The following is a 13764-nucleotide window of genomic DNA, read 5'->3' on the forward strand; positions in this document are numbered from 1 at the left end:
TAACAAGGGGCCCCATGAAAGGGTATGTGCGTGGTTTGGCAATTGTATTTCCCAGCATCCCAAGAAATGCCGGATTTGGCGTCGTGTGCCTCCCCTTTCGGTTGTGTCTCCTTAGCGCAGGGCTCCGACGAGATATCATACCACTAAATCTCAAGTGCGACGACGGATCGCATTTGCATTCTTATAGTAACCCCGATGTGGATCAACCTCGGTTCGAGATGGGTGGCTTGCAAATAGTTTCTCTTCGCGTCGGCACGCGTCGCAACACATCGGCTGCGGATGGCTTGCTTGCTGCTTCATACTCCTCTATGTGTACAAGTAGAGTACACAATAAACAGCGCTGCTTTCTTCCCCTCAGCTCGCGACTCGAGTCATGTCGAAGCCCACAGACTGACTGGCCTGACTGAACAAGGCCAAGGTTTCTGCTTTGACAATGGCCGCTTGGACAGTGCGACGGTCATAGTCAAAGTTCTTCGGGTGAATCAATGGCATGCAAGCCCATCCCGAATCAATCAGACGGGCGGTGTTGTAAATAGAGAGAATACCCAATCGACCGAGGAGACCATATTCAAGTTGAAGCCTTTCTGTCTGTCTCTCTCTCTCCCCCCTCTCTCTTAGCTTGTTTGAAACGGCCAAAAGTCGACGTCTGATCTTCGAAATAACATTGCAACTATCGGTCTTTCGGACCGCATTTGACGTCGTGAGTGTGTCGTGCTGGCAACTCTGAATCCCGATGTCAGAGAACTGCTGCAAAGTATGCCTGCCATCATTTCAAGCTTCGCACGCTGCCCGTCTTGGGTTTAAGCTTCTTCAAACTCAGTATTGGCAATTCGCATGTACTTCTCCTGCGAGCAACGACCAGCTTGGCCTGTGATTGACGTTCCCCTTCTTCGTAAGTCCGGTAATTCCGTCCTGTCAGTGCTCTAAGAGATTCACCTTGTGAGCTCAGAGACCAAAGGGAGGTCTCTTTCTTCATTTCTTGTGGCATAATCCCCTGAGACAATCATTCGTGACCAAGCCTCCCAGGTGATAACGCTTCTGGAAGCCTGCGGCTAGCGCTCGAGGAGGTCACCCGTGGACCAAGAGAGGCTTCTCGAAGTTGCGGCAGTGGCTTGGAGTAATCAAACTATTGCTAGCTCTTCACCCTGGCTAGACAGCCAGGTGCTGAGCGAATCGGGGGGCATGCTTCCCCAGTAAGGACACCGGCCGATGCCAACGTGACTAGGTTACATTCACCATGTTTGACTCGCTAAGAAGAACCTGCTGGGTAACAGCTCCTACTAGACGCATATTCCACCTTCGTAGTGATCCGTGTCACTAAAGATCTTCTACTGAACCGTGAGAAATCGTCTCCTAGCGTATGGAAACACACCACCTAGGGGGCCTGTTTTCGCAGTCTATCTTCTTAGGAGGCCCGGCAACGGGGTTCCTTGTTGCGGCGTAGGGCTGCAGTTCCGCAAGTATGTGATAGAGCCATCGCCCGCAAAACGATTCTGTGGTTCTCGTTTCGGAGAAAGGGCGTCGCCTAAGCGGTAATGTCGAGGGTGATGTCGAGGACCAGGTGTTCGTCGCCGAACAAGCCTTGGAGAGGTCAGGGCGTTGACTCTCGTGCATTAAAGATTACTATACGGGCTGTGGAATGTACTGAGGCTGGAAGTTGGCGTCGTAGAGGGTGCCGCTCCCATCATACGGGGTCGGCTGGTTGTGGTAGACCCATTGCAGGCGGACGTGCTCCAGGATGGGCAACCCGCTGGACCCGTTGAGGGCGAGGTTCGGGGGTGGGTAGGGGCGGAAACGGCTGGCGTCGCCGTTGAGAGGCCCGAAATAAGACTCCGTATTCTGAACAGAAGCCATATTGGGCGGGTCCTTGTTTGGGACGATGACTTTGCTACCGAGGTCCTGCGCGAACTTGAAGATGTTGGCGCCCACGTCATACCGTCCCAGGTTCGGCGTCTCCCAGTTGTACTCGACTGTTGATAGCATCGAGTAGTGGGTGTAGAAGGTCTTGTCCTCGGTCCCCTTGGAGAAAGCAGGTATCGCGCTCCCCAGCAATAGTGAGACGATCCGGTTCGGCTTCCCATAGTCTTCGGATTCGTCGTACGTCAGCTGAATCAACGTGCGCTCTTTGAAGGCGTCTTTCGCCAGCATGGGTTTCAAGAAGTCGTGCGCCCACTTCGTGGCATACTCCATGGTTGTATTGTGGCCATCGTTCATCATGTTGGGGGACAGGAAGGCCCACTGAGGCACTTGCTTCTTGTCAAAGTCAATCTTCCAGTCGTCGAAGCCTACTATGTTGAGCAGCCGGCTCCCGTTGAGGTTGATGGAGTCGAATGACACAAAAGGGCTATGTGGGAAATCAGCATCCGCAGACCTCAGCGGCATTCAATGGGCGAGACAAACTTGTGTTTCCGGACGTAGTCCCACTTGCCATGGCCAGTTTGACCGTCGCTGGCTGCGGCCAAGTAACCCGGACCGGGGATGTCTTCCATGTAGGCTTTCCATGGCAGTCCCCGCCATTCGAGCAGATCAACGATGGTGGACACGTTGATTGGCAGCCGCACGGGTTCGTCGTGGTTCATGCCAAAGTAATCTCCGGCGAGAGCTGCAATGTAGTTGGCCTGGCTGGGGTGGGTATGCGCATAGTAGTTCGATAGGAGAATCCCCTCTTTCTTCAGGTCGGCAATGTGGGAATCCTTGACGACTTTGGAAAAGTCCTTGTTGGAGCAGCCAATGTCAGCGAGGGAACGGAGCGGTGCCCGCAGGGAGATGATGTGGGTTCGTTAACGAACCTGATTTTCCAGCCAGATGGAGATGAACCGATCAAAGGCTCTGCCGCCAACGTGGCTGGCTCCGACGGTCGCCAGCAACCCAGCCAGAGGAAAGAAAGAGAAGCGCATCGTGGCGTGATAAAGGCGTTATGGCATCACAGTCGCAGATTCGGCGACCTCAAGAAGCAACAGAACAGTGGTTTGTTTGTCTATTCCGGATCTCCGGCGCAGAAGCCGCGATTCCTCGCGGCAGCAAACGTTGCAAAACATGACTACACCACGGACTCGCATCTGCCCCGGTTGTTGTCTCAGCATACAATAGTACACTGGGCCCCTTTAGTGGCTATGTGCCACGCGCGCAGTCGAGCAAGCATCCCGTGCAGTGTTTGACGTCGATCCCCTTGAAACGCTCCGACGCGCCTCAATGTGGCACTCCGCACGCCGTACAGTGAGTGAGTGGCTCGACGCCGGCCCTTGCACCGATCTCGGAGAGATGATCCGTGGTGGCAGGGATGTCTTCATCTGATAAGAAAAATGCCGGTGGGTTGAAGAAATGCCGCCGCGAGGGTTAAAGGTTGCGTAGCCGCTGCGCTGCGTGGACGATCACGCGAGGTTGAGTGCTCATTCGTCTGGCGTTTACCACAAAGCCTCTTGGGTCTGGTGTGGGGGGTTCGTGTCGACTGGAGCTCCAGCGATGGGGTGATCCATTTGCAAGGGAACATCAAAAGCCTCAGATTGATGCAGCTAAGAAGGTTAGTGTCCACAGGCATCTGATTACTGGCTTGCATGGCTGGGCCTAGTCCCCTTGTCTTATGCTGAAGAAACTTGGCCACACAGCCCGAGTCTTAGAGACATCTCACCATGCAGTCGGTTCCTCAGGAGGAGGGGAGCGTGGCCGGGCAGAGCTGGCGTCTCTCCTACGATAGATGAGTGTGCGCGACTGAGTGCATAATTGGTCGGGGTCGTCATCTTTTCGCTGGCAAGTCCAGAGCCGCCGTGATGACGGATGGCGGGTGCGTTGCTGCTGTGAAAACGAATTGTTCCATCGTTTCGACCCAATTGAAGAGGCGGACGCCAAGAGGTCTGCGTGATTTGAATGACAAACAAGATCCATTGATGGAGACGGCCCATTGCGATGGCCGGCTTGGTCGGCATGACTAGTCATAGTCGGTGGCACAGCCCTCGACGAGCTGTATTGGTCCGCTGGGACGGATCAAGCAGGTAGGCGTTCCTAGTGTCGAGAAACGGTCTCGTGTGGCTTCAAAAGGGCCCCTTACCGCTCAATGGTCAAAAGGATGGGCTCTACACGCGTCATAGGCCGCCCAACCCCAGCAAGGTCGAGAGTCCTCATCGTTTCTTTGCATGACCGTCATCGTCGTCCCGGTATGTGTGCGGTGTACGATGCAGGCAGTGGTCGCGAGGGTGTAACTCGACGTGGATCATCGCAGGCGGAGAGAGAGGGCTTGTTAAGTTAACTAGGTAAGGATGGTGGAAACGACGCGTCTTGTGTCGGCTTATGCCATGCCCTGAGCTCAGAGTGCCAGGCTCCTTTGGGATCACGGCTTGTGGGTTGCAGAGCGGATGAAAAATTATCTGATCGAAATCCCTGCAGTATGAGTCAAGAATGGAGAACTTTGAGAGGGGAAGGGCCGATCTAATCTTATCAGATGCCCCACATTCGAAGAACATCGAAGTGGATCATATACGCTCGGAGGTGCTCGGCTGTAGAGTCTCGGCGCTCGGAATTGTCAGTCTTACATAATCATTTTGAGCATCTCTTAACACAGCTTATGCATTGCGCAGCGTGCAGTCTGTTAGAGCAGTTGGCCACTCGCTCTCGGCGGTAAATGGCGCTGACTGACAGGGGGAAGTTTCTTCCCTTGATTTTCGAGGCACATCTTGACAGCAAACGGCAGGTGCAAAGTCAAAGTACCCTCTCTTGCCTCTCCGCCTTCCTGCCTCTCCGGTCCGGAGGCTGATCGTTTCTTGCCCGTCTGTCCTGCCTTGTCTTGTCTTGTCACTCGGTACCTTTGTGATATAACCATGCCCGTGGCCTGCCCCTGCGCGCGGTAAATCTTTTTCCTCGTTTTCTTCGATCATTTCCACCTCGCTCCCGTAACGCCTCAATGAATCTGGACAACAGCAACACAATGTCACCCTCCGTGGACGACGCCGGGAGTCTGTCTCCCACCAACTCTCGCGATGACGATGAAAACTCACAGCATCCTCGCAAGCGCCAGCGTGTCCGCCTGAGCTGCCTCGAGTGCCGCCGGAGGAAGCTGTCCTGCGACAGAGGCTACCCGTGCCAGCGATGCCTGAAGAGCGGCACGCCGGACCGTTGCACCTACGAGACCAAGTCGGGCGTTGTTTTGAATGCGAGCTCCGGCGTCCCGCCCGCTTTCGCCCAGCTCGATTCGCGGAGGAACGGCGATCTCGTCATGCCCAGCAAGGAGGCCGACTTGACCGTCATCCGCGAGGCGGCCAAGGACCACGACCGCATCCGTCGCCTCGAGCTGGAGGTTTCCCAGCTCAAGACCCAACTCACGCGACAGGCCATGTCTTCCTTCGACGGCAGCACCGTGGCCGGCACGAACTCGCCGCTCACCCAAAAGGATGAGACCAGTGACCCGCCCGCGGACCCCTGCGCCAACAACTCGGAATTGCAGTCCTGCTGGCATCAGTACAGTGACGGTGACAAGTCAGAGATCCGCTTTTTCAGGGGCAAGGAGTTCAGGACGCGGTATTTCGGCCCTCACAACGCCACCATGGCCTTCATCGAGGTACGTCTTTTCACTTACTTGTTCCGCTAAGATGAGAGGCATTGATTTGCCTTCTTTTTCTTTTTTTTTGAGATGAGAATTCATCTGATCCTCGCACAGTTGACTGGCCTGTGTCCCTTTATGAAGGAGACGGCAGATGAGTGGCTGAAGCCCGTCAAGGCCCATGACCGCAAGGACCGCAAGAAGCGCAAGGAGGACCGCGACAAGTTTTTCCTCCAGCCTGATGCTCAGCTCGAGTCTCTGCTGCCACCCAAGGATCACTGTGACGCCCTGGTGGAGGTCTACATTGACCAGTTCGAGCAAATGCACCGCATCATCCACATCCCCACGTTCCGCAGGGAATACTCGCAGTTCTGGGAGAACCCGACTGAATCCCGCTACGCCGCACTCACCGCCCTCGTCTTGGCAATCTGCGCCGTCGCGAACTGCATTCACACCCACGAGTCTCTGAGGTTCACCGGCATGATCTCCAACGCCCACAGCACCGCCGAGAAGTGGATCAAGGCCGTCGAGGAATGGCAGACGGGCCAGAGCATGAAGCACCGGAAGCTCATCCACTACCAGATTGCCTGTCTGCTGTATCTCAGCAAGCGGGTGAACACGGTGAAGAAGAAGCGTTTCTGGACGAACTCGGGCGCCCTGATCCAGGATGGCATCTCGGTCGGCCTGCACCGGGAGCCCAGCCACATGTCGGGCAAGATCTCGGTATACAACCAGGAGATGCGGCGCAGGATATGGGCGACGGTGCAAGAGTTCGATATGCAGGCCTCGTTCGATCACGGCCTGCCCACACTGGTGAGCCAGCTGCACTACGACGTGCAGCCGCCGAGGAATCTGGACGACGAGGATTTTGACGAGGACACGACCCAGCTGCCCCCGTCCAAGCACGGAAAGGAGTACACGTACTCCTCCTACCAGAACCTCGCCCGTCAGAGCTTGCCTCTGCGCATGGAGCTGAGCCGGCTTCTCTGCGGTCCCCCGGGGGAGGTTGATTACGACCAGGTCATCCGATACACGAACGACATCACACACGAGATCGACTCGCTGCCGTCGTGGGAGCACAACAACAACAACACGCACGGCGGCAAGAGGCCGCTCCTCGCCTACACGCTGCTTCACATCCAGCTCCGCCAGTACATCATCCCGCTCCACCAGCCCTTCCTCAAGCTCCGCAAGTCCAACGCCAAGTATCAGTACTCGGAGATCATCTACTACAACGCCGCGCGAGACATTGTCCTCCTGCACGACAAGCTCTACGAGCAGGGCATCCGGTGCCTCAACTTCTTGCGCGAGGACGCCCTCACGACGGCCGTCAACCTCTGTAGCGTAACGATGCTGCAGCCGCGCGGCTCGACCAACATGATCATGATCAACTCGCAACACACGGTCAAGCTGCTGGAGAAGTGCCTCTCCATGAAGGAGGACCGACTCCTGCGGTGCGGCAACACCGAGCCGTGGGGCTACTCCATCATGTGCTCGGCGCTCGGCCTGCTCGAGGCGCACCTGGGCACCAAGACGACGGAGCAGGCCAAGGCGTCGTCGGCGGAACGGTTCGTCAACCTGCACTACAAGCTGCTGGCGAACCAGGAACCCCCCGTGTCGAGTCAGCAGTCGGAGCTGTCCAGGATCCCCGGCTTGGAGGTTCCCGAGAGAGCCAAGGTGAGCATCATCCCCGGCTTTGTCCCGGCGGCGGCAGCGGCGGCGGCAGCGGCTGCGTTGTCTTCGTCGTCTCCGTCGTTGTCGTTGTCATCGTCGAGCATCGAGCAGCTACTGACTCACCTATCAAAGTCGGTCACGCCCTTCTCGTTCCAGGGCTACCCAGCGTCGTCGGCATCGCAGAACACGGTCGACAGCCTCCTGCCTCAGCCGCTGCCGTGGATGCCCACGTCCATCGACCCGCAGGTGAGTCTTCACGGCGACTTCTCCCCCCCACTCGTCGCTGACAGTGTCTTGGCAAAGGCGGCGCAGTCGTTCAATCCCGACTTTAGTCTTGAAGCTTTGGGATTGAACTTGAACGAGTTGTGGGGAGAATCGTGGGACTTTAGCTGAGAGCGGTGTCTTTTCTTCTTCGTTTTTGCCGGCGCTTCTCTTTCGGGGGTTTAATGGTTATCATGACATGAAGGGGGAAAAACGGGTTATCTTTTACGGGACTCTTCTACGGGGAGGGATGTGCCATGAGTCTTGAAGGAGGATAAAAGTCTGTCACGGGCTGCGGTTGCGATGTTCGGAACGCTTTGTGATACCCATCTCGATTCCTCTCTCTCTATCTCTCTTGTCTCTCTCACTCATCAGACTCAAAGATGTGTAACACAAATACAATGGTATCGGTCTTGACTCGCGGGGACACGCCATCTGTGATCACGGGGGAGGAGGGGGGCCCACGCACAGCACTTTTGCAAAGACGTGACATGAAGTCTGGAAACATTTTCCTACTTTGTTTCCCGTAATTCATCCATCTCATCTTTGTTTCCTCTCACCTTCCTCTCACGATGGCTTTTATCTGGGCCGGAACCCGCTTCGCAATCTATCCATGTATCCGTGCTATCCGCATCGGGCTTGCGAGGGTCCTCCTCTCTCGGGGTCGGTTGGTACCGATGCCTGACTCGAGCAAATTGAAATATTGGCTGCCAACCACTCTGGGTCTCTCTGCCCGCCGGCAACTCTTTCCACATTTTTGTTCTTGAAGGCTGTTTTTGGTCCGTGACCAGTGGTCGGTAGTCATGCCCGGCTCCGAGTTCCGTCCGATGCGGGAAGTTAAAGCTTAACGTCCAAGAGCGCTCAATAAACGAGGCTGCATGCCCGCCTACTATGTGCTCTTGGTGACTTGGTCACGCGTACCCTGCAAGTCGCCACGAGGAGACTGCCATGAGTCGGTCGCCGCCAGCCTCTCTAGGAGCTATGATGTCGGAAAGCGTCCGGCCGTCGACACGGCGGCAGCCTGAGTCGAAACCGTAGTAAAACTGCCAATCGCAAGCAAGAAGAGGCGACAACCCCGTCCGTCCCTCCCCTACGTCAACCGCGCAAGGCGTGTTCGAGCGTGTCGCGGCTGAGGCGTCACGGAGCAAGCGGACCTTCATGCCCTTCGTCATCGTCGATATGCTCGAGTTTCCAACATCCCGACCCAGCAAGCCCGCCTGACCGAGCCAAATCGCCGGGCGAAGAAACGTGGGCTCACCTATCTCCACAGCCCAACTCGCGCCATTGTGCGGATTCCCGTCACCGCTCAATAAACAATTAAGAGTGACAAGAGGAGGACACTTAGACTTAACGAGCGGGGAGGGGAGGGGGGGGCAGAAATGAGGAGGGGATTTATCGAGGTTACATTGCCTCTCACTGGCGGCGGACGAGATGCCAGATCCAGGAATCACGACAGGGATCAGCTCAGCACCACCGTCTATTGTCCCTCCCAGGGTGACTGATGCCTTTCCCCCCCCCCTTGCCCCTGCTTCATGCAACTTTCCTCCAACCACGTCCTGCTCCCGCCGTGAGTGCGTGGCCCCCAAAGCGGAAGCTGCTAGAGCTTGCTACTCCACGATGGCGGACATCGACCGCTCCTCCAAGGGGTTCTCGACAGCAAAAGAGGGGGCGTTCGCGATGCTAGCACCGGCACACGGCACTCGAGCCCTGCACTCACCGGCCCAATTGCGTCGCAGTGCCTGATGCCGTGCCACGGACGGGGGGTTCGAGGGGACTCAGAGGCCGGTCGAGTAGTTGGATCTAGGCCCGGAAATGGTGGATGCTGTTGTGGGATATTGGTTTTCCTGAACTGGCCGCCCTTTGAAGGACCCTTGCCGGTACCCTCCTCGCCCGTGGATAGATGGCCATGGTAGCAAAGAGGGCGAGGAGGACGAGATACTTTTGACGACTATAAGATGCAGGACGATGCTGGCCGGATGCAGGAACAAGTCTGGTTCATCAACCACACACCCTTCCAACCTCATCTTCTCTCCCCTCCCTCCCGAGTCAGACTTCTCACGTCACTCTTGCCACCCTTTCAGCCCGTGACGGTTTCAGAACATCGGACACACTCCTCACTTAGAGACGATCTACCGGTTCATCTGACAAGATCCCCATATCTACCACCAAAAGCCGCCTCGTCCTCACACTCCCGAGACCATAACCAGACCGCATCCTCCTCCCATCTAACAATGGCCCCCTCGCTCTTCCGTCTCGCCTCGTGGCTCGCTGCCGCGGCCGGCACCGTCCTCGCCGCCCCCGTCGAGCGCCGCGGCGTCATCGACCACGATGCCGTCGTCGGCTTCAAGGAGACCGTCCCCTCGGGCACCGTCGGCAACTTGTACCTCAAGTACAAGCCCTACCTCAAGGTCGTGAACGGATGCGTTCCCTTCCCCGCCGTCGACGCCGCCGGAAACACTGGGTATGTTGTGCTTGTTCCCCGTCCTCCCCTTTTCTCTCATCGTCTAGTAACACATCCGACTAACACCACCCGTTCCAGTGCCGGCCTCAAGCCCACGGGCAGCTCCAACGGCGGCTGCTCCTCCAGCACCGGCCAGGTCTACGCCCGCGGCGCCGCCTACAACGGCGCCTACGCCATCATGTACTCGTACTACATGCCCAAGGACTCGCCCGCGACCGGCCTGGGCCACACCCACGACTGGGAGAACATTGTCGTCTGGCTCTCGGCCGCGTCCGAGTCCGCCACGGTCCTCGGCGTGTCCGTCTCGGCCCACGGCAACTACGACAAGAAGACGTCCGGCATCAGCTACACCAGCACGACGCACCCGCGCGTCGGCTACCGCAGCATCTTCCCCGTCAACCACCAGATGATCTTCACCAGCGACCAGGGCGGCCAGCAGCCCGTCATCGCGTGGGAGTCGCTGCCCGCGGCCGCGCGCACCGCCCTGGAGAACACCGACTTTGGCAGCGCCAACGTGCCCATGAAGGAGGGCAACTTTGTCAACAACCTCGGCAAGGCCGCGTTGTAATCGCGCGACGGCTTCATGAACCGGGCTCGGTTGCTCGGATGAGATGACGCGAGAGACGGGAGGGGGGGAGGGTTTTGATTGATGATTATTACTACTTTAATCGGGAGGCTGGCCAATTAATTGGCCGGTGTCGCTGACGACTTCATGCACATACTTATATATAATTAGCGGGGGCGAGAGGTTCAATGCTCTCTGACGATGGCTCCCTAGTACATAATCGAATGCGCTCTTGCTCGTTATTTTGGAACTGTCAATTGTGGTTATTAGTGAATGTCGTGGCAGCAACTAAGGCGATGAGATCCAGTCTGCTCGCTGTAAGTGATCGCCCGGGCGACGGCGAGTTCCCCCACGCAGATAAGATCGAGTCAGTTGTGGTTGGTGAAAGAACGCTGTTTGGTCTCAAGTTGGCCAAGCCGGGCCAAAGCAGAAACGAGTTCGTCGAACCGGACAATTGGCGGCCAGTCCCGCCCATCATTTGAAAGTATAATTGACAGCAAACCGTCACACTGTGACCAGACCAGGATGGCCGACCGACCTCGCGCGCGCGAGAGAGAGAGAGAGAGAGAGAGAGAGAGAGAGAGAGAGATCCTGCAAGGGGAAAGCTCTTGTCGCCTGCCAAAGACGGGCAACCGAGCGCCGATCCAGGCAGCTCAACCCGCCGGGCCACCGGGCACATCACAATCAGGTGACGGCGAACTAGCTCACTAAGCGCCTGGATCAGCATCAGGACGTACGTAACTATTGTGCGTTGATCACCCGCCGGCAGGGCAAATGGGGGGGGGGGGGGGGGGGCGGTCAGCTGGGCCACCATTTGTGCCCAGGAAAGAGAAAATGCGGACTTGTCTGACGCGGCAGGCGGGTTTTGTGCAGTCTCGGGGAACTCTCTTCCATCTCTCTCGGTCTCGGGGGGAAACGAACCCTGTGGAGACACGGGTAGGAACAGCACTGACCATGAAGAAGCTCTGTCCATCACTCCTCCCTGCTCGTGTCGCCCGTGCAATCCCGTCCCTCGCCGTCGTATCCAACTCTTTCGGCGCCGAGTCGTTGCGCCCACGTGGGGGGTTAAGGTTGTGGCTGGACTGGGTCAACGCGCCCTGCTGCTGTTTTGTCTTCTGGGTGGGGTCGACCCCGCACTTTGCGCGTTTGTCCATTCGCCCGGGTGACGGAAGCCCATCTTATGCGCCATTTTCGTCATCCATTTCAACAATCAGCAAGCAGGCCCTCTGGCGCAACGGTAGCGCGTTCGACTCCAGTTCTGGAATGTCATCGAAAGGTTATCCGTTCAAATCGGGTGGGGGTCATTCCTTTTGCCGTCCTAGCGAGTTCGCTGTGGGTTTTCTTTTGTGATGTTGTTGTTTGTTGTATTGGTGTCCCCGAAGGCTTATCTAGCGACGCTATAAGATCCGATTGCATTCTTAAAATTGTCCTCTAGTAACACAACGACCTGCTCGTAAACCTCCTGCCTGAAATCGTCATTGCTCAGATCGAGGACCGGCCGATCAAACTCTCCCCACAAGCACCTCTTCACGGCGCTGGAGTACCTCTGGCTCCCAATCTGCCGCCGCTCCAAGAGCCGCTGTGCCGTCCGAAACTCGGACAGGAGAAGCGGCGAGCCAGCTGGTGGAACCTCGTCCTGGGTGCGGAATGACTCGATCGTGCCGCCGAGGCCGAGCTCCAGGAGCACGATCCCAAGTGAGAGCAGGGCGGGACAGCGGCCTCTCGCTACCGACTTGTCGGCATATGCTTTCGGGGCCCTCTCGGGGAGGCTCTTTGCAATGAATATGTCCGTGTACATGACCTCCGCATCCGGGCCTTTCTGCAGGAAGACAATGTCTCGGCTTGTCAGGACGTCCGGGACCCAGGGCGTCTGTTGTAGTTGAAGCAAGCTCGAAGATACGACTTGTGCCAGGCGTAGTCTGTGCGGAGTAGACATCGGGGGGAACTTGGACGGGTTCGCCAAAACGTCTTTGAGCGACACGACGGACCAAGAGTCCGGCCTCTCCGTGCTGGGCTGCGGGTAAACCCCAAACATCCGGACCTTGTTTCCGGTCTGGTCCGAAACCATGCCGTAGCAATCGACGGCGACCTGCTTCTGGTTTCGGCGGATCTCAGCGCAGAGGTCGATTCCCTGAACAGGCTTGACGCCGGAAGGGCCCAGGTTGAGAGACGAAAAAGCACCGAGGACGGCCGTCGTCGTCGTGGCTTGCTGGATACAGGTGGTCGTTGCCGTGGCCGTATATAATCCAGTTACAGTGATCCCGGAGTTCTTTTGTTGCGAAATTGTGACCTGAGGGACTTCCAGCTGTTTGGGCGTTGAGGCCAGGTTGAATGTGGCTCCAGGTGGGAGCGTTCTGAGGCATACTCCTTTCCACAACACCGGCTGTCCACGCTTGTCAAAGTCCGTAGCATACGTCAACGCGAGCTCGAATTCCAGCTTCTGGAGAATCGTCTCGTCGTCAGAATCTCGTCCTGCCGTAGAACAAGGCGACGAGAGCCTCAGGTGAAGATCGTGGTTGCATGTACAGAACAAACCGGAGCGCAGGGCACGATACACGCTGCCGGACACGTCACGAAGCAGCCGTATTAATTTCCCCTGGGATCTCTGTTGTCGCTGCGGTTCCATTTTGATGTTTTGCTCCAGCATCGATTCAAGGCCTGTGATGCATTCCTTCATGGTCTCGAGTGAGCTCCTGTGATCGGACGACTTGAAAGCAAATCCGACGCGTTTAAGCTGCCGGGCCATGCTCGAAACATCCTTTTCCTTCGTCTGCGTCAAGCGTCAGTCGGATGTAACAACGTTGGGGAGCCCTGCTCACCGCTTCATCAGGCTTCAGACCGAAGCGTCGCATCATATCCTGGATCGCAGCGTCCAAATCCCCTAAAATCTCTTCAAACACTCCGGAAGATGTCCACAGGCGGGTTTGAATCTTCCTCTGGACGTCTTCCAGATGCCATGCTGGACCAAAAGGCTCGGCAATCATGCGCTCAATGTGATTTGAAGGCACAATACCGATGAGGAGCCTCTCCAAGACGTTCTGCAGCCGGACACGCTCTATCTTGAGGTTTCGGATGAGGCGTTTCAATTCCCGTTCGTGGTTACGCCAGATCTTGATGATTGACTCGCCTTGTTTGTAGTGCTCAAGGGCCGAGATGATGAGAGGGATGCTGCCCAGGACGATACCGGCCACCTCGAGTCCAGACATGTTTCTCTTCCAAGCGCCTTCTGGCTGCCGTTCTTTTCCGAGATTCACAAGAGAATGTGAGGTCCAG

General features: G+C 56.9%; 5 protein-coding genes across 5 annotated transcripts; 2 read left to right on the forward strand and 3 right to left on the reverse strand.

Annotated features, from left to right (window-relative positions):
* Nucleotides 1–1623: 1623 nt before the first annotated feature.
* CH63R_10353 (Phosphoesterase) lies at nucleotides 1624–2897 on the reverse strand (the record flags this gene model as incomplete). The annotated part of the gene is made up of 3 exons (XM_018305327.1): nucleotides 1624–2344; nucleotides 2401–2714; nucleotides 2790–2897. 3 exons carry the CDS (start codon nucleotides 2895–2897, stop codon nucleotides 1624–1626), a joined length of 1143 nt encoding a protein of 380 aa, XP_018154751.1.
* A 1997-nt stretch (nucleotides 2898–4894) lies between these two features.
* Nucleotides 4895–7597, forward strand: CH63R_10354 (C6 zinc finger domain containing protein; the record flags this gene model as incomplete). The annotated part of the gene is made up of 2 exons (XM_018305328.1): nucleotides 4895–5548; nucleotides 5648–7597. The coding sequence occupies 2 exons, from the start codon at nucleotides 4895–4897 to the stop codon at nucleotides 7595–7597; spliced, it is 2604 nt and encodes an 867-aa protein (XP_018154752.1).
* Nucleotides 7598–8376: 779 nt separating this feature from the next.
* On the reverse strand, nucleotides 8377–8637 carry CH63R_10355 (uncharacterized protein; the record flags this gene model as incomplete). Its single annotated transcript, XM_018305329.1, has 1 exon — nucleotides 8377–8637. The coding sequence occupies one exon, from the start codon at nucleotides 8635–8637 to the stop codon at nucleotides 8377–8379; it is 261 nt and encodes an 86-aa protein (XP_018154753.1).
* A 1059-nt stretch (nucleotides 8638–9696) lies between these two features.
* CH63R_10356 (NLP1 protein) lies at nucleotides 9697–10494 on the forward strand (the record flags this gene model as incomplete). Its single annotated transcript, XM_018305330.1, has 2 exons — nucleotides 9697–9926; nucleotides 10005–10494. 2 exons carry the CDS (start codon nucleotides 9697–9699, stop codon nucleotides 10492–10494), a joined length of 720 nt encoding a protein of 239 aa, XP_018154754.1.
* A 1381-nt stretch (nucleotides 10495–11875) lies between these two features.
* On the reverse strand, nucleotides 11876–13697 carry CH63R_10357 (uncharacterized protein; the record flags this gene model as incomplete). The annotated part of the gene is made up of 2 exons (XM_018305331.1): nucleotides 11876–13261; nucleotides 13311–13697. The coding sequence occupies 2 exons, from the start codon at nucleotides 13695–13697 to the stop codon at nucleotides 11876–11878; spliced, it is 1773 nt and encodes a 590-aa protein (XP_018154755.1).
* Nucleotides 13698–13764: the final 67 nt, after the last annotated feature.

The sequence above is a fragment of the Colletotrichum higginsianum genome (genome assembly GCF_001672515.1).
Source record: "Colletotrichum higginsianum IMI 349063 chromosome 7 map unlocalized unitig_7, whole genome shotgun sequence".
NCBI lineage: Eukaryota > Fungi > Ascomycota > Sordariomycetes > Glomerellales > Glomerellaceae > Colletotrichum > Colletotrichum higginsianum.